The following is a 25,339-nucleotide window of genomic DNA, read 5'->3' as shown; positions in this document are numbered from 1 at the left end:
TAGAACTGTACAAAGGACAGTGAGACCAGCTTTTACTCTGTCAGCTTTAGAGGGTATCAGATTTAGTTCAAAGACTGAGCAACACAGATCTCCAGCCATACTAACATAATCAAATGGGTTATAGCAGTTCCTATTGAGACCTCTGTTCCCAATAGACCTGACATATGATGTTAAATCTATAAATAGCTTTTATCTGAAAGTAAAAATGAATTTGTATTGACATTTTCTGTTCCTTCATTCCCTTAAAAATTGTAGCAGGCTACTACTAATGAAGTTCATAGCATAAGCAATGCCACTATAACTCCATTTTTATTGTTCCTAGGGTGCAGGACAGGAGAAAAGAGCAGTAATGCTTTGTGTGTCCCCTAGCCAGCTTTGTGATTCTATAGTGCCAGATACTTGTAGCTTAACTAACCATAAGCTTAAGTAATTGTCTTGACTGTGATTTTGTGACTGCACACTGCAAAATAAATTGCAACTTAATGTTTAGTTAAACTACACATTTGCAATATAGCCTAAATGTAGCCAGTGTGTTAATTATGAGACTAATCAAGAATGGGGTTCTTTATTTTGCCATGAGCACTGCTAATAATCCGGGCTTTTTTAATATTTCAGAATGTAACTTTTCTTTCCCTTTTCTATTGTCAGAGTACCATAATATTGCCCTAGTAGAGAGAAATGTTTTAGAGACTTCCAGTGAGGAAGTAAGGGAAGAAACAATCAGTTTGAGGAATGGTGGAAAAGAGGCAGAAATGAGGAAGAAATGTATGATTTGGCATAGTCCTGAAACAGAGGAGGGAAAGAGGGCTTCAAAGTGATATTGAGGGTTTGTGGAAAGGAAAAGCAGAGTATAAAGAGAAAACATAAACAGGGTAGAAAGTATTTTTAAGTATTTGTATCTAGGCTGTAGTTGCCTGAGAACTACTCAGATGCAAATGTTAATTATAACTACGTGATAATTTAATTACAGTTAACCATATGAATAATAATTCATTTATTCTTATAGAATAATAAGATGATGTGAGCAAGAAATGGAGGGTTTAGTAGGCAAAGACAGTAGTAAGAAAAGTTCAATATGTGTTCTGACAAGATGGATGGAAAAAACAGTTGTTTGATGAGCAGTTATTACAGAGTTGTGGTCAATGGCTCAATGTCCAGCTGGAGATCAGTAACGAGTGGTGTCCCTCAGGGATCGGTGTTGGGACCGGTCTTGTTTAACATCTTTGTCGCTGACATGGACAGTGGGATTGAGTGCGCCCTCAGCAAGTTTGCCGATGACACCAAGCTGTGTGGTTCAGTTGATAGGCTGGAGGGAAGGAATGCCATCCAGAGGGACCTTGACACACTTGTGAGGTGGGCTGATGCCAACCTCATGAGGTTTAACCATGACAAGTGCAAGGTCCTACACCTCAGTCAGAGCAATCCCAGGCACAGCTGCAGGTTGGGCAGAGAAGAGATTCAGAGCAGCCCTGCGGAGAAGGACTTGGGGGTGTTGGTTGATGAGAAAATGAACATGAGCCGGCTTCAGTGTGCGCTTGCAGCCCAGAAAGCCAACCGTATCCTGGGCTGCATCAAAAGGAGTGTGACCAGCAGGTCGAAAGAGGTGATCCTGCCCCTCTCCTCTGCTCTTGCAAGACCTCACCTGGAGTGTTGTGTGCAGTTCTGGTGTCCTCAACATAAAAAGGACATGGAACTGTTGGAACAAGTCCAGAGAAGGGCCACGAGGGGACCACGGCAGGGGGGTTGGAACTAGATGATCTTAAGGTCCTTTCCAACCCTAACGATTCTATGATTCTATAATTTGCAGAGTTTAGTGACGGAGTAGATCTGCTAGGAGGAGTCAAGGTTGAGTCATGGTGTCCTAGAAAAAAATGTTGAAGGCATGAAAATGGAATGCTTGTTGGGAAGGGAGGAGAAAACTGACACATTTTGCTGGGAAAACATGGAAAGTTTGCTTGTTTGTGATACAGGATTAGATGTCTAAAAGACAATTAAATTTAAACTGAAAAAAAAAGTGGTCGACCTCTTTTTCTTAGAACTTTTGAAATAAAAAGAAGTGGGGACAAAAGGAAAGATTCCTAAGGAAATTTAGCAAGCTCTGTGAAAGAAGCAAACTACAGAACAGATAATGAATGAAGAAGGAAGTCAGAGTGCTAAGACAACCAGACAAAAAGGGAATTTTGAAAGCACAGGAAGAAAAGTGAAAACTGTTGTTGGATGTCACTGCTCAAGAAGATGAGGATGAATGTATATCCGTAAGAAGAGTATAAAAGCACAATGAGATATCAGTAAGATTGCCTCAAATTAATGTAAATTTAAAAATTGGAAATCATCAGAATTAGGCTTTTCAAAACATTTAGTTTAAAGTAGTTTCCCTCTAGAGTAGAGTGAAGGGGAACCAAGGGACAGAAATGTGCCCCAGTCATTTCTGAATGTTGTTAATGGAGTTTAGAGATGATGTATATGTTCTGGCTTTCTGTAGTTCATCACTATCAGTGATGTACGTGTAACAGTAGTGTTGGAATTAAAAACGGTTAGTTGAAAAGGTGTGCAAATGTTCCTGCCTGTACTGGTCTCCCAGATCTATCCTAAAAATACAACAGCGGAGCTGAATGGTGCAATAAGAGAATGAGCTTGTGACCTGTAGATAAACAAAGAGTTGGAACCAGTTTCTGCAATTTTAGCCAGACTTGTATTAATTAATCAGTTTCCCTATTAGCCATACAAAATTAATAGCAAGACAGAAATCATAATCTTCATTGGATAGCACAGTGCTCTGATACTGGTCCTTTTATTTCTAAGTAGATTTTGTGTGGTTTGGGGTTTTTTTAAGGCTATTAGAAAGGAATGCTTTTGAGGATTACACAGAAAAGAATTTTTAAGGACTGTTCCAGCATGTTCAGAAGCTATCAAAAGGAAGGTGTTTTCTTTTGTTCTAACTAACTATTTTTTTCTAAGGGGAAGAGCATCTAATGATTGTAATTAAGACCCTGAAAAACTAGATGAGCTAAACCAAGCAGCTAGTCAGTACTAGAATAAGCTCAAAACCTCAGTCAGATACTTAGGAAATTATTTTTCACAAATGAGTCCCTCTGTCTCTGAGTTCTTAAGCTTGATTCTAAAAAGAGACCAGAGGCACAGCTTCACCAGGCAAGGCTGGGAACTAGGCTGGGAACTTGATAATTTTACTGGACGTTACGAATCATTCTTACTAATGGCAGTGAGGTTCTCCCATCCTCCAACTTGGGCTAAATTCTTGCTGTTCCACAGATGGCAGCTCTCTGTAATCATTTTCTGTTACACATGGGTTTATGGCTTTTCACATTTTTCCTTGCCCACATCCCCCTGTTTTATAAAAGCTAAAGCTTATTTCCTATTATGTTGTCTAACACTTTAGCATAACTACATTCACAATGCACTTTTTTCCAACCTGAAGATTGTAGTGTTTGTTTTAGATGGTTTTGGAACTGAAGAGAGACTGTCTGACAATCTGCTCATCCTTTCCAAATACATCTTTCACTCAACCAAGTACCTCTCTATGCAAGTATTAGCATTCTGCTGTTCTTGAATTGCAGATCTCATCTCAACCTTTAGCTGAATTGTATATGTACTGTAGTTATTTACCTGTCATTGTTTTGGCCTTTTTTCTTGATGGTGAAGATTGCCCTGCTGTTTGTATTCTAGATAGGAGTCCGAAAGGTGTTTCTTAAGTACTGGCATGCTGACCATCTCAACGATTTGTGCCTTCAGCTTCAGAAGAAAATTATAACCTGCCAAAAAGGTAACAATTACAGAGTGAGAATTCCTCATCTGTCGCTTTGTACACTGAGCAGAATATTGCATAACACACAAAAAAATATTCTTGAATAGTTGTTGGCTTTTATACGTTTCTCTACAGGCATATTTCCAGCTAACTACTTACACAGATTTTTTTGAGATGATACTAACATTGGTGATGCTTGCACTTTCTGTCTGTCAAATATACTTTTATGACAAACTGTTGCCCATAATTAAAGCTTAGGGGATCTTGAATATTTCAGGTATGCTCATTGATTTTTGAAGGCATCTATATCACCTTTAACTTTTGTTGCAAATCATATAGCATAAAAATAATAAAAAATTACAGTGTGCTCAATATGTTGACAGTGAATACAAAGATAATAGTCAAATGATTTACAATTAATTGATAATTCAATAATTAATTAATAATTAATTAATAATTCAATAATTTAAACTTTTTGGCACATTTTAAGAGTCCACTGCCTCCTGATTTGCTGTTACTTCTGTTACATTTTCTATCAAAAATTCAACTGCTGAAAATGTGAATATTGCTTTGTTTGAAGAAGCTTCCTTCACATAGTGCGTTATTTATCTAATTGGCTGATGCCTGTAACAATTCCCATTATCACCTTTTTGAAGGAAATTAAAAAGACAAAGACTTGGTGGGTTTTTTAGTCATATACATTATATTGCAGACAAGAATATATAAGCCCCTTTCATTTTGACTGTAAGCTCTTCACTATGAGCTTATAATGAAGAAGAGGAAACCAAGAAAAAACTTGAAGCAAGCAAAATCAAAATAGAAGCACTGCAGGAATTAATGTGGAGAGTGACAGTTAACACAGGTCACAGTTCATCTGAGTGTGCAACTTGTGCCTATTGTATTCACACATTTAGAAAATCAATAGTGATTTATCCTCTTTCCTTTCTTATCAAGAAATATTTAACTTTTAGAGTCCAATTTGCATGCAGAGAGCTTTAATATAAGCCTACAGCAGAATGTAAAACATCCTCAGATGTGTTTTGCATACGTAAGAGAACATATATCTGCCAAACCCTGCCTAAAGAATGAAGATGGTAGGTCTTCTTGGCTCCTTGAAAAAGTATTTCCTTTGCTTTTACTTCTAGCCCTCTTTAGTTAAGCTCTCTTAAAAAGTAATTTTCATCAAAACTGTGTTCAGTGTTTTTTTAAGCTATGGCTCATCTGCCTGTTTTTTATAGACTGAAAAAATCAGGAACTTGCATAAATAAGGAGTAGCTAGATATCCATTTAATGACATTAGCTCATGAAATAAACTCCCCTTTGTAAATAGGTACAATTGTAAACTTGCAAAATTAGCATGCCAAAGTTCTCTGGCAAGTTGGGAATAGGCTAGAGTACCTGTGCATTGTTCTCGTATAGTCCTAAAATTGGGATCCATAGACTTTTACGCTGGGCTGGTGATGCTTAATGAGTAATGGTATCTGTCCTGCCGCATATCCACATTTTTATCCTATCATTTTTATCCTTTGCAACCAAAGGACTTTGGAAGCTTTGTCTCTCTTTATAGCATATCGACTAATAACCAGTCCAGTCAATAAGTTCTCTATCAGGCTTAAAATGTAATATGTATCCATGTAAGAACTTAAAGAAAAAACAGGTCTTGCCCAAAATTCTTTTAAGCTGTTTTTACTTCAGTCTTAACTATCAATCCCTTCAGCATTTCCATAAATTTGGAAAAAAAAAACCAAAACAAAACAGATAGGTCTTTTTCTGTTAACCTGCAAGCTTACTTACAAAGGGAAAGAAAGGGATCAAACTAAAATGAAATCATATGTATTAACAATTTTTATTTAAAAATGGATCTGTGAGTTTTGTCATTTTTTTTTTTACCTTAATGAGAACTATATATGGGAATTTATGACCTTATTGAATTAGTGAGAAAAATTTTTGTAGCTATAAGAAAGTCCATCATGCTAAAGTTCTTCCATGAGAGTTCATGTAGATTAGGAATTAATTTTAATACATTTCATATACAATAGTTAATACATTTATCACATAACCCACATCCATGGTCTACTTGAATTTGATTATTCTGATCCTTATCCTTAGATGAACGGTAAATAAGTAGATATTTCTCTTCACTGGGGGTGCTAACCTCAATTATTTCAATTTGCATAAATGAGAATTATTTTGGATCTACATAAATGAAGAGCAAGTTCAAAAGAAAATATTAGTATCCATACAGAAGTAGAAGAAACTGAGCAGTAAAGTCTAGGAGATTACAAGTTCATTTCACAGCAGTTTTGGGGGATTATGAAATTGGGGTTTTGTTCTGTGTTGAACTGAAGAGAAAATCTTTCAAATGTTCTCATAGAGAAGGAAATGTGGGGAAATATCCACCTTCTAATGAAACATGAGATAGTCGGTTCATGAAAATGTGTGCAAAACAAGATGGGGGGGTCTGTCTGCCAACCTTCCCTGCCAAAATTTTGTTGTATGTTTCTTCAAAACATCTCAATTTTGGTAAAAGTGCATAGTTCAGAATAGGTGACAGCTAGCTGCACTGGGTATCATTTTACTGAACCATCCTAGCAGGCTACTCTGCATCGTTCATGCCTGCTAACAGTACTACCAGAGAACTGACCTCTGTATTTCCTTTTCCTAACCAACCTTGGTGGTGTTACCAATATTTTTTAATTTTTTTTGTGTGTGTGTGTGTCATGGTAAAAGCACACACTTGTGAAAATGTTACTTCAAAATCCAGGCTTTTTTTCAAAGTCATGGAGGATTTGATGCTTAACCATTTGACAAATACCCTCTGCAGCAGATAAGTTTAAAGAAAAATGCTAGAAGTGGAGGAGCAATTTTTGATCATTAAGCTCTTCTAAATTTTTCGTATTTGTGAGCAGTGAGCTCTGGTAATGTTCTATGCATGTATTCATTTCCTTTGCAATAACAACATTATGAATTCAGACTCAGTAACATGTATATCCATTGTGAATACTCATAGAATTGTCAATAAATAACTGTACTATTAATTTCCTTTTCAACTGAATTGGGGAAGTACATTTAATATTTTGGGGTTTAAAGAAGGCAGATTTTATAGAATGTAACTCAAAGGATTGAAAATGATTGAAAATGGCATGGTTGGCTGTGATTATAAAAATGTTGTCCATTCAAAGTTGTCCAGTATGAATAATCTCAAAGTACTTGATCTTGAATGTTTTCAAGCCCAGTGAATTTTGTATAGGAGCAGTATTAGTATATTAACCTTTCTTACATTTCATCACTGAGCATCTCTAAAAAATACCTTCTTTTAAATATCTAAACAGAGGACGTTTCTCTCTTGTTTTAGCTGTATATTTTATTCAGTAACAATTTACATTCACAGAAGACTAACTGTATCTTTCTCCTTTTACATTTTTCTTTTAGATTAATTCAGATTGACTCTCTCTCATAATTTAATGTTGTTCTGCAGTGTCCCTAACACTTTAACTTAATTACATTGTTAAAAGACCTAATTCATTTTAGCCTTTTTTAAACTTACGATCTTAATATTCACATTTTCAGTATTTTCCCCCTAACTCAAAGGAACTTCTTATACAGGCTATTGCCTGCCAACTTCTTCAACCATAATAAGCAATGATAAAGTTTGACTTGGTTTGTTGCATGTAAGTTGGTGTACTGAAAATCAGCAATATTTCAGGCAACAGGTGAATAATTCTAAAACAGCTACTTCCCTGTGAAGCATACAGCAATGATTCAAGATCTAAAAAGTGTCAGGATCTTGTTGAACGTACAAACAAAAAAAAAAAAGCACACACACACAAAATAAACCACCTTTAGTTAGTGTACTTCTGCCTTCTGAGCCAAAGTGTACACTCAGGAGACTACAAAACCACCTGTTGCAGGAAAAGTGATTAAATTGGCACCAAGTTTATTGTGGCCACACAGGTCCCTGTGCCTTGTGTTTCTGATCATCTGGGTACTTCTGAAAATTCAGGGGATTAGGTGGTACTTAGGTTGGGTAGAATTTGTTGTAATGAATGTACATACTTGGGAAGTAGTAAAAAAAGATACAGGAAATAGATATGCCAAAATCTTCTCCAAACATAGGGCTGACAAAGAGTGTGAAAACCAGGCCTAATAGATGCATAAAACTGATGCAATACAGATGAAAATTTTAAACTGAAAAATGCAGACATGATGTGACAGTTACATTTGAAAAATTTGCATTAAATTAATTCAGTTGTTTTTGCTGAAAGGAAGTGAGCAACACTTCCTTTCAGCAAAAACTCACTTCCTTTCTCCTTTCCAAAAACAACTGGATTAATTTAATGCAAATTTCTCAAATGTAACTGTCACATCATGTCTGCATTTTTCAGTTTTTTTAGTTTTTTCAATTTTCTAGTTTTAAGTCAAACTAAAAATTCTTGTGTCAGTTTTAGTTTTGATTGATTTTAGGTACACTGAAATATTTAAAGCATTTTTTTTTTAAGCTGACAAAAAGCAAATGGTAATCTAGTTCCTGCTGCATTCAAAGCAACTATCATTTTTTCTGGGTTTTATTTTGAAATGAATGCTCTTTTGAACTTTGTAATGTAAATGTATGCTTTCACAATCTGTAGCATACATTAGATTTCCAGCTGTAATGTAATAAAAATAATATTCAATGAAAGTAAACATTTTGAGTTGTGATAGCTCAAGTTTATGAATTAATTTGCTGTCAATACTTTTGGTTTAGCACTGACACTAGAAAACAGAGAGTGACATTTTAGTGTGTTGTTTATATGCCATCTCATTTCTTTAATTTTTTGTGTAAGATGTTGGGTAAACTTGATCTGCTTATGTTTACAGCAGAACCAACAATAATATTTAGTTATTCACCAATTAATTAGTTGTCTTTCATTAGTCCATATTTTCTCCTTCTCTTATGGCAGTCGTAAGAGGATTTCTAGCTCGCCAGCAATTGTTACAGAGGATGAGCATCAAACAGCAAGAGGTCACCTCAGTCAACAGCTTCTTACAGAATGCTGAGGATATGGGATTGAAAACATACGATGCCTTGGTTATTCAAAATGCTTCTGACATTGCTCGAGAAAATGACCGGCTCCGCAATGAGATGAACACTGCTTACCACAGGGAAAAGTTAGAGGCCAGAAACAGACCAGAAGAAGGTCACAAAAGGTAAGATGACAAAACATCTACTGTGAAGAATTAAAGTGTTTCTTCAGTTTTAGTGATTTCCTCCCCTGCTTAGGAAGTCCTAGCAACTGAGGAATTACAAAAGGATTCTCAAGCATACACTCTGCCCAAATCAACGTTAGACCCGATTTTTTCTGTATGTTAGGTAATCAAGTCTAGAAACGTAAGGACACCTCTGATATCCTATTCAGAGGACACTGAGCTTTACAGGAACTTATTGAGGTCTCTGAGGCATTTTTTTTTTGCATAAATATTTTTTAATTCTACGATAAATAGACCACAGTTAAACTTTCATCAAACCAAATTAAAAATACTCAAAATACTAACATTGGAGAAGATCACAAAAAACAACTAGAAAGGCATTAAAATACGATGAAATCCAGATTAAGAATTCCTGCTTTCGCATCAAACTCGGTAGATTGTGAGGAGGATTCTTCAATTTTATTTAAAAATAGGCAAATGTTTTTGTTTAACTCCCATCAGAATTTTCAAAAGTGCCCATTTTACAAATCCAGTAAATACTGGAGAACCTTTCTTCAGGAACTGAGTCCCTGACCTCTCTTCTCTCAGACAGCTGAACAGGCAGAGGTAGTATTTGCAGTCAATAGGTGTGTGTCTACAGCAGGAAAGTGTCTACACCTTGCTGGACATATAAATGTTTATTTTTCCATAGAAACTTCATTTTCAACCAGAGCCACTCTCTTTGCTTTCATTGCTTTTGTCAGTGACTTTTATTAAAGTGAAAATGGCAGTGCATCTGCTTAATTAGCTTCAAATATCCTAGTGATTACATACTGGAGGAAATGCCTTTGTAGGAAAGACTGTAATTAAACATTGCAGTGAAAACAAATTATCCACTGAGCACCATGCTTTCATCTCTAGCTATTTCATTTACTACATGGGCAGCTGGCTATATCCTGTGCATGAATTCCAGCTCTGCTGGTGATTTACCATGCAGAAATAAAATTAAAAAACCCCAAATGCTTGGGGATTTGATGTAAAATGTCAGTATAGACATCTTGTATCTAATATATTACTACTCTATGTTAAAAGGTTTTCAGTGTTTTGATTTTTGGAGGAATAACATGTTGCAAGAATTTGTTGAAATTTAGTTTTTTGAAAGCAGCTGATAAACATTATTTATCAATACATATTGAATAGTGAAAAACAAGGAAAAAATTGGAATAAGTAAAACTCCAAAACTGTGATTGAAATAATTAATTACATAACTAAACATATTGTCATAATTAATATTATTAAAATTATAACTAATAATTAAGCTTAAAGGAAGCTTAAAGGAAGATATGTAAATATCTGGGTGGAATTGTTCGAGCAGCCAATGTAGCTGGTGAAAAAGGTCATCTAATATTTTTAAGATTTGCATTATCTAAATAGAATTTATAGTTGTCTTTTTAGAAAATAATGATAAAGGCTCAGCATTTGCTGCCTCAGTAACTTTCTATTAAAATGGATTTCCCAGAAATTATCATTCAGATTGAAAACCCAGCTTTTGATTGTGTGTAACAATCAAAGTGTGAACAATTCATTCAGTGAATGTCTGATCAACAATATGAAACTGCTTAAGGAAGGCTGCATTTGTGTGAAAAGCTAGTGTCCTGATTTATCATGAAACAGGAAATGGAAGAAAGCTAGCAGCTTGATCTGGATTTGTTTGTCAGATTACTACACACATCCCTTTGACACAGCAGGGGAGTCATGCGATTGTTTACCAGAAAGCTGTTGTTATGTTTGCATGAACAGGTTCATTGTTATCGCTTGAATAATGCATCTGTGCCTCTTTTCTGTGTTTTCAGAGCTGAAGCCAAGGGTGGGAAGGTTTCTGAGGACGTTTTTGCTGACTGTCGAATGCCCAAGCACTTTCATTCCAGCTCTGTCCCTGTCCCCATGGCAGTGGACGGCTTGGTACATTCTGCTGCTGGGTCATCCATCAGATCCCCCTCCCTGCACTCTGTATTCAGCATGGATGATAGCAATAGCCTGCCATCACCAAGGAAACAGCCTCCTCCCAAACCAAAGAGGGATCCCAACACACGACTGAGTGCTTCATATGAGGCTGTTAGTGCTTGCCTGTCAGCAGCTGCTAAGGAAACCACTAATGAAGGTTAGGCATAAAGGGAGAAACAGTTGCAAATGTTACTCTGGGTTATTGATTTATTGTTTTCATTTCAGTCCTTTTACACAGTGAAGTGCCTTTGAAAAGTCCTGCTTCCCTGAAATATTTCAGTGGCAGTAAATAAAATCAGTCAATTTGTAATCTGTTTCCAAATCGGCAGATAATACTTATGTGTTCTAATTGCCTAGTTTGTCAGCAACAAAAACCTATTTGCAGAACTCCCTCTAGAGACAAACGATCTGTCAACTTCAGCTGTTCTACCCCACTGACCATAATTTCACCTTTTAAACCATATGCTAGAATATCTTACATCACTAGAACAGAGTGCTTGAAACTTGAATTTCACCAAGTTAAACATTAAACTTTCTCCGACTTTTTCTGTATGTTCACATAAATAACTTACTGCTTGCAGTGGTTTATATTTGTGCTTACAGTGCTTACAGTGAATTTTTTGTTTAGAAGGAAAGTGCTATGAAAATCCCAAAGCATCTTAGTGCATTATAGTGGATATAGAATAGTTTTGAGTTCAGTTGTTCTATTCTCCTTCAACCTTGAAATGAATGAGTAGGAGATGAAGGGAAGGAATGTATTCTGCTTTTTCTTGATAAGTCTTGATTTGTCATGCTTTCTGTAAAGGGTCTTCTAGTCTTATCAGGGACGATCGTTCAGGTTGGGTTTAAAGCTATGTATAACCATTCTCTAATACTGCATACAACAGATGGAAACCTCTGCAGTGCCCTCTTGCAAAATAATTACCGTTCTCATGTGCAGTTCATCAGATGCAAATCCATTTTTCTTAACCTCTTCCCTGGTTATTCAAGCTCTGTGTAAGGACAGATGAACTGTATCCAATAAATTTTAGGATAGTGTGGTTTAAGGAGCTTGGTAGTGGTTTTGGCTTTCTGTGCCTAGCTCTTCAAGAAATTATGGATTTAACCAAAAAGCTTTAGCAGAGGATTTTGAAAGAATGATAATTCATATATGTATTTGTGGTCTTAACACTAATTCTTGCATACAGTCACAAAACAACTTTGGAGTTCTTTTCAGATGTATGAAACAATAGGGCCAATTTCCCTGCGTATACTCATTTTCCAAGGATTATGTCAGTTTCCAGAGTCTTTGTCCAAAACCAGCTCTGATTTACACCATCTAATTTTGATCTTAAAAGACCAGTTTCCAGTTTCTCCATTCCATACAAGCCTGGAGGCTATGAAAAGACATGTAGTTCACTATATACTCAGTTGGGGAATTGCCCTTAAACTATGGGATTCCCTAACTTTATAAATTATTTCCACACCCGCAAAAGGTGATACAGGCATAATATCTGCCTATAATTAGTTTTATAGATATTACATAAAAGGGGGATAATTCAGTTACTGGTAATAATGTGTGTTGAAGTAGCACAGCGTTGAAACTCCTGGTTAAAAGCATGGCATTGTCTCTTGAGGCAAATGGAATAACAAGCAAATATTTCAGTGTGTTACAGATCTCGCAGTGAACATTTGTATTCAAAATATACCTCCTCAGGTGTTAGTTGTCATGTTTTACTAGCCATAGAGGTTACCCAGATTTGTCCAGGTAGCAAAGGCTAGTGGTTAGGAAGCTGCAAGTTCTGCATTTCATTCCTGAAATATTTATGCTTTTGACTGAAAGTCTGTGTTTGTGACTGATGCTCATTGTCAAATCTGTGGGCAGCACTTGAAGTATTAAACCTGTGTAAGAAATAACTGACTTTGATCTGTTAATAACACAGACCTTTTTCACTTTCCTAGTACTGACCCGTCCAAGGCCACACAGTGATGATTATAGTACCATGAAAAAAATACCTCCCAGAAAACCAAAACGAAGTCCCAATACAAAACTTAGTGGCTCTTATGAAGAAATACCTGGCCAAAAGCCTGGTGAGGTAAAACAGACAAGTACAGTAGCTAAACCAGGTGTCTATGACACTGTGACAGTACAGAGAGCAGGTTCTGCTGATGGGCCGCAACATGGCATGTTGAGTCTCTATATGTCACAAGAAGAGGAGGAAAATGAGCCTGTCTATATTGAAATGGTAGGGAATGCAATGAAGAGCATTTCTGCTGAAGCAGAAAGTCCAGAACAAGGAGAATCTGTATATGAAGAAATGAAGTATTTTCTACCAGAAGAAGGAAGCAATGGTAATGGAATAGTTCCAGTAGTGACTGGATCTCCTCCTTTGTTGTTTGAAAGCAAAAAAACCTATAACATTGAAGATGGACTGTTGGATGGAAACAGTCAGGCAGCTTTGATCTACAAAGACTCATGTGACATTCCAGCCCCTTTCCCTAACTTGCTCCCCCACAGGCCACCACTTCTTGTATTTCCTCCAACCCCTGTCACATGTTCACCTGCTTCTGATGAATCACCTCTAACACCACTTGAAGTCAAAAAGCTTCCTGTATTGGAAACCAACCTAAAATACCCCGTGCAGTCAGAAGGATCAAGTCCATTATCACCGCAGTACTCCAAAAGCCAGAAGGGGGAGAATGAAAGACCAGCATCTCCAGGCTTGGTTGTGTTCAATGTTTCCAGCAAAGTTACTCCTCCTTCCACACCACCTCCTCCTCTCCCACCACCCCCTCCTCCTGTACCACCTTCTGTTTCCCACCGGGCTTCCACACATTTTGCATTTCCTCCAGATACGTGTGCTAGCTTTCTGATTAATACAGGGAAAACAGGTACAAACTCAGATCTTCCAAAAGTACCTCAGAGACCAAATCCTGCTCAGCTTGGATGTTCATCTCCATTCTCCAAACTGCCTTACTCCCCAAAGGTGGCAAGAGCAGATCACAGGAAATTGAACTCAAATTCATTATCTTCATTTTCATACAGCCCTACAAACTCAAGGTCATTGACCAGTCCCCTTGATGAGTTAACTAGCTTGTTCAACTCAGGACGGAGTGTGCTACGAAAATCTGCAGCAGGACGTAAGATCAGGGAACCAGAAGGTAAGACAGATCTCCGTGCTTCTGTATGGTATGTTTCTTCTGCCCCAAAACTTTCTTACATTAGAAGCTGATAGGGTAGGTGAAAATACAAAACAAATCCTGTTTTTGTTTTTTTGTTGTTTTTTTTTTTAAGGAAGGTTTGTTGTTGTCATAAGAATCACAGAGAAAATACATTGCATATAGAACATTATAGGTCTTCAGGTTTTCTCTGAGATGTCAACTTTTATTTTACCAAAATGTTTGTATGACACAAATTTAAATGCATTATTTTTAAAACTCCAGAAGCCTCAATAAAATAAACAGGTTTATATTTAATAAACACATCATGTGAAAAATGAGTTTAGGGTATCAATCTGTACAAATACTTTGAACTAAACATATAGCTGGGTGTCTGGTAGATAACATGTACTTTTAATTTGAAGACTTTCTCTTAAGGTTTCATTATTTTATTTCCATGCAATTCTGAATTTGGTGATACAGCCATTAATATTCTCCTAAACAAAGCTGAGACAGAGAGCTGTGCAGCAAACTACATTTATTTCCCCTTTCTATCCTTTTATTCCTACCTTTCCTGCCATTAACATACATTTATGTACATACCCAGAGACTGCTTGTTATCCTGGCTTTCCAGCAATTGGGGAACATCTTTTGTATCTAGTGCAAAAGCCAACTATACAAAAAAAAAAAAAAAAAGCTTGCCATTTTGTTAAAGTTTTCTGAGACTGGAGTTCTCAGACATTATCACTTAATTATTTGTCTTGTCCAGGTAATAACGGGTTCAGCATTGTTATTGAGACAAATCTATGCATCTTATGAATACTGCAAATTCATCCTGATGTTAATAGTTTCAGTCGGCTCCTCTGTCAGGGTGAGATGCTTCTGACCTAGCTTTGTCCATCTAAAAGCTTGATATGTAGGCATCAAATCCTTAGCCTATGAAGAGACACTCATTTACAGAAACTAATTCCTATGAGGAATTACAGTCATCTAACTTTCTGTGAGGAAATCATCTAATATCTAACTTTCCTATGAGGAAAGCCTAGATGATTAAACTAGTAGGCTTTTAACTTCTAAGTGATAAAAGTTGAAGTAAATACTGTCTCTGCATATCAATTACAACAGTGACTCCAGTCATCACATTACTTTTCTGATTTAAAAAAAAAAAAAATATTTTTCTATGGAAAATAGTCAGTGTGCTTTATATAGAAACTTCTCTCCCTAGTAGCATCTCCCAAGCACAAGATTTTATGAATTTAAAATTAAGGGTAAGAAAACCTTTAGACTGGTTTCTCTACTTCTTCAATTCTGTTTGTTCAAACAGCTTGTCTTAATCAAGAGCTGTGTGCAGTTTATTCAAAATGGGCAAAATATAATCATACAGTCATTTAGGTTGGAAAAGACCTTTAAAATGAAGTCCAGCCATTAACTTACCACTGCCAAGTCTACAACTGAAAACTTACTGAGGGTGCACTTTATCCCATTCACCAGATTGTTGCTGAAATTTTTAAACAACTGGCCCCACTATTGAGCCATGGGGAACAGCACAGGTGACCAGTGGCCAACTGGATTTAACTCCATTCACCGCCACTCTTTGGGCCCAGCGGTCCAGCCAGTTTTTTACCCAGTGAAACATACACCTGCCCAAGCCATGAGCAGCCAGTTTCTCCAGGAGAATACTGTGGGAAACTGTGCCAAAGGCTTTCCTAAATCTACGTAGGTAACATCCACACCTCATGGGTCACCTTGTTGTAGAAGGAGGTCAGGTTAGTCAAGCAGGACCTGCCTTTCATGAGCCCATGCTGACTGGGACTGATTGCTTGTTTGTCCTATGCATGCTGTGTGATTGCATTCAAGGTGATTTGCTGAAAGACCTTCCCTGCCACTGAAGTCAAACTGACAGGCCTGGAGTTGCCCAGATCCTCTTTCTGGCTGTTCTGGTAGATGGGCATCATGGTAGCCTCCAGTCAACGTTCAGTGCCTATAAATATATGTAGAATAGGGTTGTTTACTTTGTTGGTTTTTTTTTTGTTTTGTTTTGCTTTGGGGGGGGGGGTGTTTGGTTGTTTGGTTTTGGTTTTATTTTTATTTTTAAGTTGGGAGCCTTGTTTTCTTATATAGATAAAACATTTTTATCCACTGGGATAAAACTATTGATGTCACCTCTTTGGATACCTTTTGTCAAAGCTCTCTCAATGTACCTATAGTGAGGAAGGGTGGCAGACCTGCCCAAACAAGTCACAAATCTAACCTCTACCTTAAAAAAAAAAAAAAAAGAAAGAGTTGCTTTGGGATGGTGGTTGTTTGTATGTGCACTTTTCAACTAAAAGTGACCAAGATAGGGTTCAGCTTGGATCTCCTGTGGGTTGAAGCCAGTGCATTAACAGAGGCTACCATAGAAAATCTCTACATTTACTTTTCACGTGGAAAAAACTTCTAAATATTTCATCAAGGCAGCACTAAGTATGAAAAATCAAAGTTCAAGAAAGATACACAATAAAAAAACCTGAATCAATATTTTATGACCTAGGAAGCTACTGGATACTAAGTGCAGTTACATATGAATAGTTAAATGATGAGCAGATGGATTGAAAGAAAGAAATGCAGGTGAAATATATGTGCATGTTTTTACAATTTGGCTCTTTTCATGTACTTCATGTGTTCAGTTAATTTCCAGGGTAACAGCTGGAAAAATTATTTTTTTTTATTTAACTTCTTTTTTATTTAACTTCTTTATATTAATTCTGATGCAAAGTAATAAGATGGCGATCGGCAAAGTAGACTGTTATGCAAAACTTGAAGTTGTCCATGTCTTACCTTCTGATTTTTTATCACCTATTGCCTAATGCATATTAAGTTCCTGGAAGACTCCTCCCTTTCTTCTTTTTGACATTTTTAGTATTTTATTTTTAGGAAGTGATATGGTTAAAAAAAATTAATTCTAATAAAAATTAATTAAATTTTATGACATGGCCTAGAGCAGCACTTGGTAATGTGCAAGTTCCTTTATTTCCATAAGTTATAACTTACCAACACCCTTAACTAAAACCAGAAAGTAAAAATGTGAGCCATTTTGAAGTCAAGGAGAGTAACCTATGGGAATCGATAAGATTCTGTGAGGAATCATCAGCCTTGGAGATAAAAGCCTCCTTGCCAATAAAAGTACAATGAAGACATATTCCTCAACATGCTTTCCCCTTGCCTGGAGGAGTAATTTTAAGGCCTGAGAACACTGATGTCCTCTTGGCTGCTGATCTTTCCATGGGCAATGATCTTCCAGAATTACAGTAGTGCACATTTGTGGTTTTCTTATCGGCTGTAGACTTACTGTGAACTGAACCGAGCACTCTTCTTTGAGAAAAATACAACAACAAAATCAAAAGGGAGCAACTTTCATTACCTGGTGGCCCAATCTGGCTATTTGTTTTATACAGACATATCATCTACTTGTTCAGACAATGATCAGGATCATATACTATGCAATTTCTTGCATAATACTTTATATTTAATAGGACAAGTTTTCTGCTCTGCGTAACATGTAGTTTAAATAAGCAAAACTATAACAGGTAAGAACTGAGATAAAGTGATTTCTCCAAGGCTGAAAAAAGTTAATTGAAGCTACAGCTGTATTGTTAGTGAGGGATTTTCTTTTACTCCATACAAAATGAGACTTGAGTGCAGATAAGCGATCATACACACACACACACACACACACACAATTTTTTTCTATTCTTCTGGATTTCTAGAAGTAGAAACTTTCATTTTCAAGACTGAAAGAAAGTGAATGCTCATGTGCAGAGCCCCTCCTCAGATTTTTCTAGATATTTCTAGATTTTCCTAGATATTTGGGACTGGAATTTATAAAACCAAATTGAATGCCTTAATAACAAAACCACACTCTCTAGAAGAATGTACAAATATTTTTTACTAATCCTTATATAAGGAATATGAAATGTTTAAGCATTTTATATTAAGTATGTGTGGAGTACAGACAGAATTTTCTTTAGAAAAGAACGTTAGATTGTTAACAAAATATTCATACTGTTCAAATGTTTTCCCAATATGTTTGACATCCATTAACTATATGAATCCCTTCTTTACCTATTTCCTAAGTGAGCTGTTTCCAAGACAGGTAGCTACACATATCAGTGAATTATTCCACATTCCACAAGCGCTGGAAGTCACAGCAAGATAGTTGCAACTGACAAATAATACGGGTATTTAGATCACCTAGTTGTGGCTAAAGGTTGCCAAATACTGTTTATTAAAATTGCCTCAGACTTTGAAAATAACAGGATTTAATGTGTATGTTTGGGGAGTACTGTCCTGTCAGAGGCAGGTACCCCTTTGATAGCTGGCAAATAGTTTCCCTCTATCAGCAGATTAAAGCAAGCTATTGTGCAGCTAATGTTCCAGCAGTGGATTTCAAATTAAATCTCCACTGGGGTTTCTGAGATGAAATCCCAGTCCCTTATCCTCTAAGCCACTCAGCTTTTCCTCTTAATCAATTTAGTAAAGATAATATTCATATCTGCATCTCATTATTCCTACATTATGTTGATACAGTATAATAGTTTTACTTTCTTTGTGGCAAAAGCTAACAACTTACAAAACATGAGTAATACTGTGTTTCCACCTATTATCTTTTACCTGTGAATGCTGGAGGAATGATTACATGAGGCATCGGACTTCTGTAACGTCTTTCAAGTGAAATTCTCAAAGCATTAAAACTTTAATGAATTAAGCTTCACAACACTTCTCAGAAAGGGATTAATATCTGTTTATATAATTGCTTTAATTACCAGAGAGTGAGTGTGACTTTTTGTGACTAATTTTCAGATTAGATATCTAAACACAGGAGAATTATCACTCTCTGATTCACTGTGGACTACTTGCAGCTCTCAATCTGAATCTCTTGCAGTAGTTACAGAAAAGTGGGAGGAAGCCAAAGCACTCTAGTAACAGTTTCATGCAAGTCATAAAAAAAGGCCATACATGGCTAGCTGTAGATGCCCTATGCAGAAAATTATAAAGGAGGAGACAGAACTGCTGGCACCACAGTTGCCATCCAGCCTTTCTGGGTTTTTTTTCTGAAGATATAATTGTATTTTGCATTACTGCAGCAGAAAAAAGGGGTTTAGAAGAGCCTAGGGAAAGTACCATCTATTCCTGTTTCCAGAATATGTATGAACTTTTTTACAGCCTGAAAGATACCAGTTTAGCCTGCAGTCTTCTAATCTCTAAGTCTGCCATTACCTTGATCATTTCTCACAAAAAAATAAAGATCTGGATAAGCAAAATATACCAAGAATAATTTTCCATTTCAGAATCTCTAAAAACCAATATATTTTACTGCTGGAGTTTTTTTGAGTTCTGACAAGTTTGTTTGTTTTTTGTTGTTTTTTTTTTTTGTTGTTGTTGTAGCATTTCTCTCCCTGGTTGATTTTGTTGTTTGCTCTTACAGAGTAAAATCATGTTGTGTAATTTGCCTTGATTTTCTGTCCAGACATGGAAAAGAAGCTTTGTGTGTGATTACCATAAACAATTTTAACCTGAGGATTATTAGAAGAAGAAATCAAGTCTCACTTTCAGGTGAAAAAGAATGGATATTGTCATAAACCTTTATAATATTTATTTTGTATTTTAAATACTTTCATTGAAAATAAAATCCAATTCTTAGCACTCCTCCACACACTTCCAAAGCCTGTATCCAGTGAAATAGATATTGGAGGAGACTGTGCAGTCACAAGAGAACACAGGAAAAATTACTTCATTCCTGACATGATCTTATTCTGTAAGTACCTACAGCTGTGAGAAAAGGATCCTGGAGCAGGGAAACCCTTGCTCCCCTTGCAGGGAAACCCAGTACAGGATCAGGTTCATACCTAGTCACTGTTTAACTGGAAAGAAACTGAGAAGTAATTGCACCAACTTTTCTGCTCCTTTTACATGGTCCATTTTTGAGACCTGCAGACATTCGTTTTAAGTTACTGATTCTTCTTCGTGTTATTTTCTTCTTTGTGTTATTTTATATGAAGTAAACACATCTAACAGAAAACAAACTGATTTGGATTTGCTTCATGTTCCCCTCATCCTGTTTGATACTGAAGTACAATAACCACACCGTACTGGTTCAGCGTTGTGCATTTCAAGCCCTGAATTTTAATAATATCCCAGCTTTAATAATGACTTTAATCATTCAAGCAGACATTTACAGGATTAGTATTTTCATAACAATGTCTTCACCATCTGATGCAATGTAATTGTTCCAAATTCGGCAGTGATTTGGGAAGTCGTCTCATTACTAACAGTGTTGTGGGCTTCTTAAACACTAAAGTCTTCAGTATTTTTTATTTGTGATCCGAGATGCAGAACTACAAAGGACTTTGTTTAGGAACTATTGCATTACTGATTGAAAACCAAAGATACATTAATGTGAGAAATTAGCCGTATCTGAGAGAACAAAGAAATTTCATTGTAGCGCACGTCCATTTCTGACACCAACCAAGAATATGGCTATTTGGCAGTAAATGTAATTTCCCTTGATTTTACAGGACTACAGGCATTTGGAACATAGTGAAATTTGAACACACAGTTAAGTCTCTAATTAAATTCTCAACTTGAGTGAAAAATCTGTTCAGATGCTTTTAACTTATTTACATCCATTTCAACATTAATCATATTTTGCATACAGTCTCAGTAGAGAGTAACAATTCCATGTCTCGGGAAATGTCAAGATTGTGACATTTATTTTTGTTTTGCCCTGGAAAGAAAATCAGGCATTCTGAAATTCTGTGCAGAAATAAATATTCTTTCATGTCCAGTCTTTAAAAAATGTTTGGAAAATATTGATATAGTTTGCCTCAAACATAGTAAATTTTTTCTTACTGGAAATGTTAACAATTAAATGTGTTGACTTTTTGTTTTCAGACCTAGTTAAATTCAAGAGTGGCCATTTCAACACTGATTGTCATTTAGGTTGTCATTTAGGGGTATGTCTACACAGCAATCAAAGATGGATATAAACAAACCAAGCTAGTGTTCAACTCATTGGCTCAGCTATCTAAGAGCAATGCTGTTGTGACTGCACAAATTCCAGCCCCTTAGTGATGACCCAAAGTTCTTGACAGGACTTGTGCAGCTTAACATGAAACTCTATAGACCTGTGTATGTGGATTGTGTGTCACTTCCAGCACTGGAATTTTGTGGGGCTGAATGGAGAACAAGAGAAGATAATTGGAAAGAGACTGGGAAAAAAACTTGGTTATAAGCATGAGACTTCATGCTCTCTCTACACTACTGCACTCTGCTGTTCAGTGGGTAGGAGAGTGGAAGCAGAGCACTGGTACTAGAAGTAGCGGTTTAGGGTGTCTTCCCCCTGGGCCCACTAGTGAGTGGGAAAATAAAGCAATCTTCAAGTTCAGTGCTCTTTGGGTTTTCACTCTATTTTAAAATTGAAAATATAAAAATCAATTTTATCCTTTGTGTGGTGCAATTTAAAAATAAAAATAAAAATTAGACCTGAAGTTCTACATTTTGTTCTTTCTTTTAGCTCTTTCTTTAAGGGCTGGTTGCAGAATGATGCTGACGTACTAGTAGTATATAGCGACAATTTTTAGCCACAGATTGGCTGTATTTGTGCACAGTATGCATGCTTATCACACTGAATATACGATAGCCACATGTTCTTTCTTTGAAGTTCACAGACGTGTCATTGACCATCACTGTATCCATTCAGAATGAACTTAAAAACAAGCTAAAGAAATACCTAAATTCCATTTTTATTTTAGAAGCTTACTTGGAAAGCAAATTGGGAAGTTTGTTCGAGAGGTTTTCCAGACTAGCTGTCCCTTTTTGGTGGGCAGGATTACAGTATAGGTGATCAAAAAATATTCCTTGGGTTGTCCCTCAGGATCTACTCAAACAATGTATGTGCCTAATGCAGTCACTTATTCTAAGACTTCTGCGTTGCATAATAACAATTATGCATAATAATTCAAGATTTATAGCTCTTATGAGAGAGATCCTGAAAAATCTCTGTAGAAGTATTCTGTGGAAATAGTAAATAGAACTGATGTTATGCTGTTGGCAGTATCAAATCTGTCTGTTTGCTTGTTTGGGGTTTTTTGTTTGTATATTTTTACAATATTTGCAACTGGATTTGAGAGGGAGGAAGGCTGAGACAGTGTCTCATCACATAATTCCTTTCAAGAGCAGCTAAAGCCCATCAGTAATGGCTGTTCTGTTACTGAGGTAGCATACACACAAATGTAAATAAACTTAAGTATCTGCCTTCAAAAAGAGCTATGGCTTCCACATTAGTGAGAAAAAAACAGTTTAAAATAGGGAAGCTGTCTTTCTTACCAAATTGCCTTCTCCATTTCCAACACACCAGAAGTTTTTTAACCACACAAGTTCAAGAAGTAGACTCTTTGGTCAACCAGTCAACACACCTAACAGTCAACAAAACTATTACAGAGTAAAATCAGCTACTTTTTTTCCATATTAGACTTGAAAAGGTGGGGAACATAGGAACATGGAGGGAAGAAATGCTTCATCTAAGGGAAAATTGTCCCAAGCAGTGCTGCCCTCCTTCTTGCCCTCTGTGGTAAGTAATGGACCTCAGAAAGGCCTGCAGAGATCAGTTCCTAGAATAGATGGAGTAAACGAAATCACCAGTCTTTGAAACATGTGCCCTGGCTGCACTCTAGCACACTTGCTGCATTAAAAAGGCATTCCAAGTTATTGCTTAGATACTGTCAAGCAGGGGAGTTGGCAGCCTGTCCAGACATTCTTCATCCACTAACAGTATTTAAGAAGGCTATTTTCTCCACATTCAGCAGCAGAAATCTTTGTATCATGTTGGGAACAAGCCTAATCTTCTGAACCCTAGCTTATTGGTGTCACACTAACACAGTGTTCTACAGAGCATCTCTTTACCTCCAGCAGTGAGTTTTGTCACTTGGTGCTCTTCCTCTCTTTGCTTTCTAGTGTTCCTACAGTTTCCATGAATACAGCTTCCCAGTGCGAAGAAGCAGCAGTCTGGTTTTGTATTTATCTGCTCCATTGAAGAATGCAGCTTCTGGAGTGATTTGTAACATCATCTGGTAGCTCCACTTACGCAGCTTAGAGAGGAAGGGTGCTGGAACTGACAGTGGAATTCATTGCTGCCTATCCTAGGAGCATTATTGCAGGGGGAAATTCTACACAATTGCTTCTGTAAGGGCAAGCTTTGTGAGGTGAAATAAATAATGAATAATTACTGCCTCTTACAGCAGCACAACTACAAGGGTGAGACAGGCAGTACACACTAATAGGATGGGGGAATCCTGTGTTGACTGTTTTCATCCTGCTCCATTTCTTTCAGCAAGTAAGATGCATCTGTTCAACTCCATCTCTCAGCAGACTAGGTAAATAGTCATGCTACGGGAGGTCACAGTGTGACTTCATACAGGTAAAGTGAACTACTCTGAAGCAGTATGCGTTTATCCAGTGAAAGGACACCCAAGACAACATGTGCTGAGGGTAGCTAGCAAACACCACAGGCAAGGAATGTCTCCACAGTAAGTCAGAGCAAACCAGGAAACACCCAAGTGCAATTGTCAAAGTACAACAAAACACAGTAGTGAAACAGTGAAGCCAAAATAAAATGGCCTGTTCTTATTTAATCTTCCTCTTCCTTTCCTTCATGAAAAATTATCTGCATAATTTCTGCAGTCACCATCTTTTTTTCTTTTCCCCCTTATTTCACAACATGCACTTCCTACAGTAAATGTAGCAAATATTCAGGATTGGCTGCTGGGATCCAGTGTATTCCTGAATGTCCCAAGAAAGAGTGAGAGCACAGATCAGGAACACCTTTTGTCTGCAACTTCCTCTCTTTCATGTGCTGGTTAATAGGATTCATCAGTTCTCTCTTCTTAACATATATAATGAAAAGCTGATTTGAAGTTACCATTTTTACTGGATGCCAGCCACAGGTTTCAAAGAAATCAAGCTATTGAGCTTTTAGATTCCATGGTGGCCAAGGTACAAAAGCTGCTCCGCCTTTACTACATTGATTTATCTGCCAGAATATATACATTTTCCAGATTTCATAGTTGCTAATGAAGTGCGAATAGCTGTGGATCTTGATAACTAAAGCCATATATTGATTATTGGTTACAGAAAATCATGTTTTCCGTGAGTGGAGAAATAATGTTTGACATTATCCTGGGATTTATTAAAGACAGTAAATGATAAGAAGGGGAACTATTTCCCCCTTTTTTATATGTTTCTTTCTATATTTATGTGTTATATATTTCTGTAGGTGGTGTTCCTTTGTGGAAAAGCTTTTAAACTTTTTCCATAATATTTGTGTTTTCTGTTTTATGGAGCTGACATTTTTGTTGACCAGGACAGAGATTGTTTCTACTTTAAGACCTAGATACTGCCTAACAAGACCTAGATGTTGCCTAACTTGTGGCACTAAAATTCCTCATTTGGGAAGTCAGCCTTAGTTCTCTGTGTAATTAATTGAAAAGGAATGTGCGCCTTGAAAGAATGGACCAGGTGCAAGTCAAATCAGATTGAGAGGGCTGTATGTCTTCTGTTTACACTAGGGCAAAACTAAGGAGAACCTGCTCTCTCATGCAGTCAAGAAGAAACTTCTAAATTGTCTTCAGCAGAAACTGTACAACGGTTCAGTGCCTCAGTAGCCCCATCTGTTTTAATGTTACTTTTCTTACATATTTTTCTCTCCCCCCCCCCCTTTTTTTTTCCTGAAGATGCACTTAATATTGACCACTCATTTCTGATTTGTGGTAACTAGTGTTGTCAAGGTGAAGGGCTACATCTAGTTTAGTAAATGTGCCCTTTTGTATTCCTGCCAAGGAATGTCCGGGGTATGGCAGCTCAGTTGTCTGCATAGCCAAAGTCCTAGAGGAGTCTGTGGGATGGTTTGGGACCTGGCAGGCTGGCTCCCTTCCAGACAGATCTGGGCATGGTTCAGGAAATGGCACTGGCTAGGGACTGTTCCCAGTAGTGCAGCCTATCTGCTGTGGAAAGCAAGAAAGTGCAATAGCATAGACATGGGTCTCTTACCATTTGCCTCAGGGCCACAGAACTGTTTTGATCCCATTTGAATAACCAGGATAGACAAAGCAAGAGGCCCTCTGTATTTATGCTGTATTATGAATCCCTTGGTGTTTTGGCAGTGCCACACAAAGCATACAAGGTAAGCATGAATCTAATCCAAAATCCACTGAAAGCTGTGGAGGCCTTCTGTTG

General features: G+C 37.0%; 1 protein-coding gene across 6 annotated transcripts in view; it reads left to right on the top strand.

Annotated features, from left to right (window-relative positions):
- MYO16 (myosin XVI) overlaps window positions 1–25,339 on the top strand; it is a 381,803-nt gene that overhangs the window by 332,055 nt on the left and 24,409 nt on the right. For all 6 annotated transcript variants that reach the window (XM_061472784.1, XM_061472779.1, XM_061472778.1 and 3 more), the window contains 4 exons: window positions 3,685–3,781; window positions 8,704–8,950; window positions 10,783–11,090; window positions 12,875–14,074. In XM_061472784.1, the coding sequence (XP_061328768.1) occupies window positions 3,685–3,781; window positions 8,704–8,950; window positions 10,783–11,090; window positions 12,875–14,074 (1,852 nt within the window). The remainder of the gene's footprint in view (window positions 1–3,684; window positions 3,782–8,703; window positions 8,951–10,782; window positions 11,091–12,874; window positions 14,075–25,339) is intronic.

The sequence above is a fragment of the Pezoporus flaviventris genome, unplaced genomic scaffold (genome assembly GCF_033815535.1).
Source record: "Pezoporus flaviventris isolate CSIRO_AGI_PZ_B2104156 unplaced genomic scaffold, CSIRO_AGI_Pfla_v1 ptg000072l, whole genome shotgun sequence".
NCBI lineage: Eukaryota > Metazoa > Chordata > Aves > Psittaciformes > Psittacidae > Pezoporus > Pezoporus flaviventris.
This window is presented reverse-complemented; position numbering and strand designations above follow the sequence as displayed.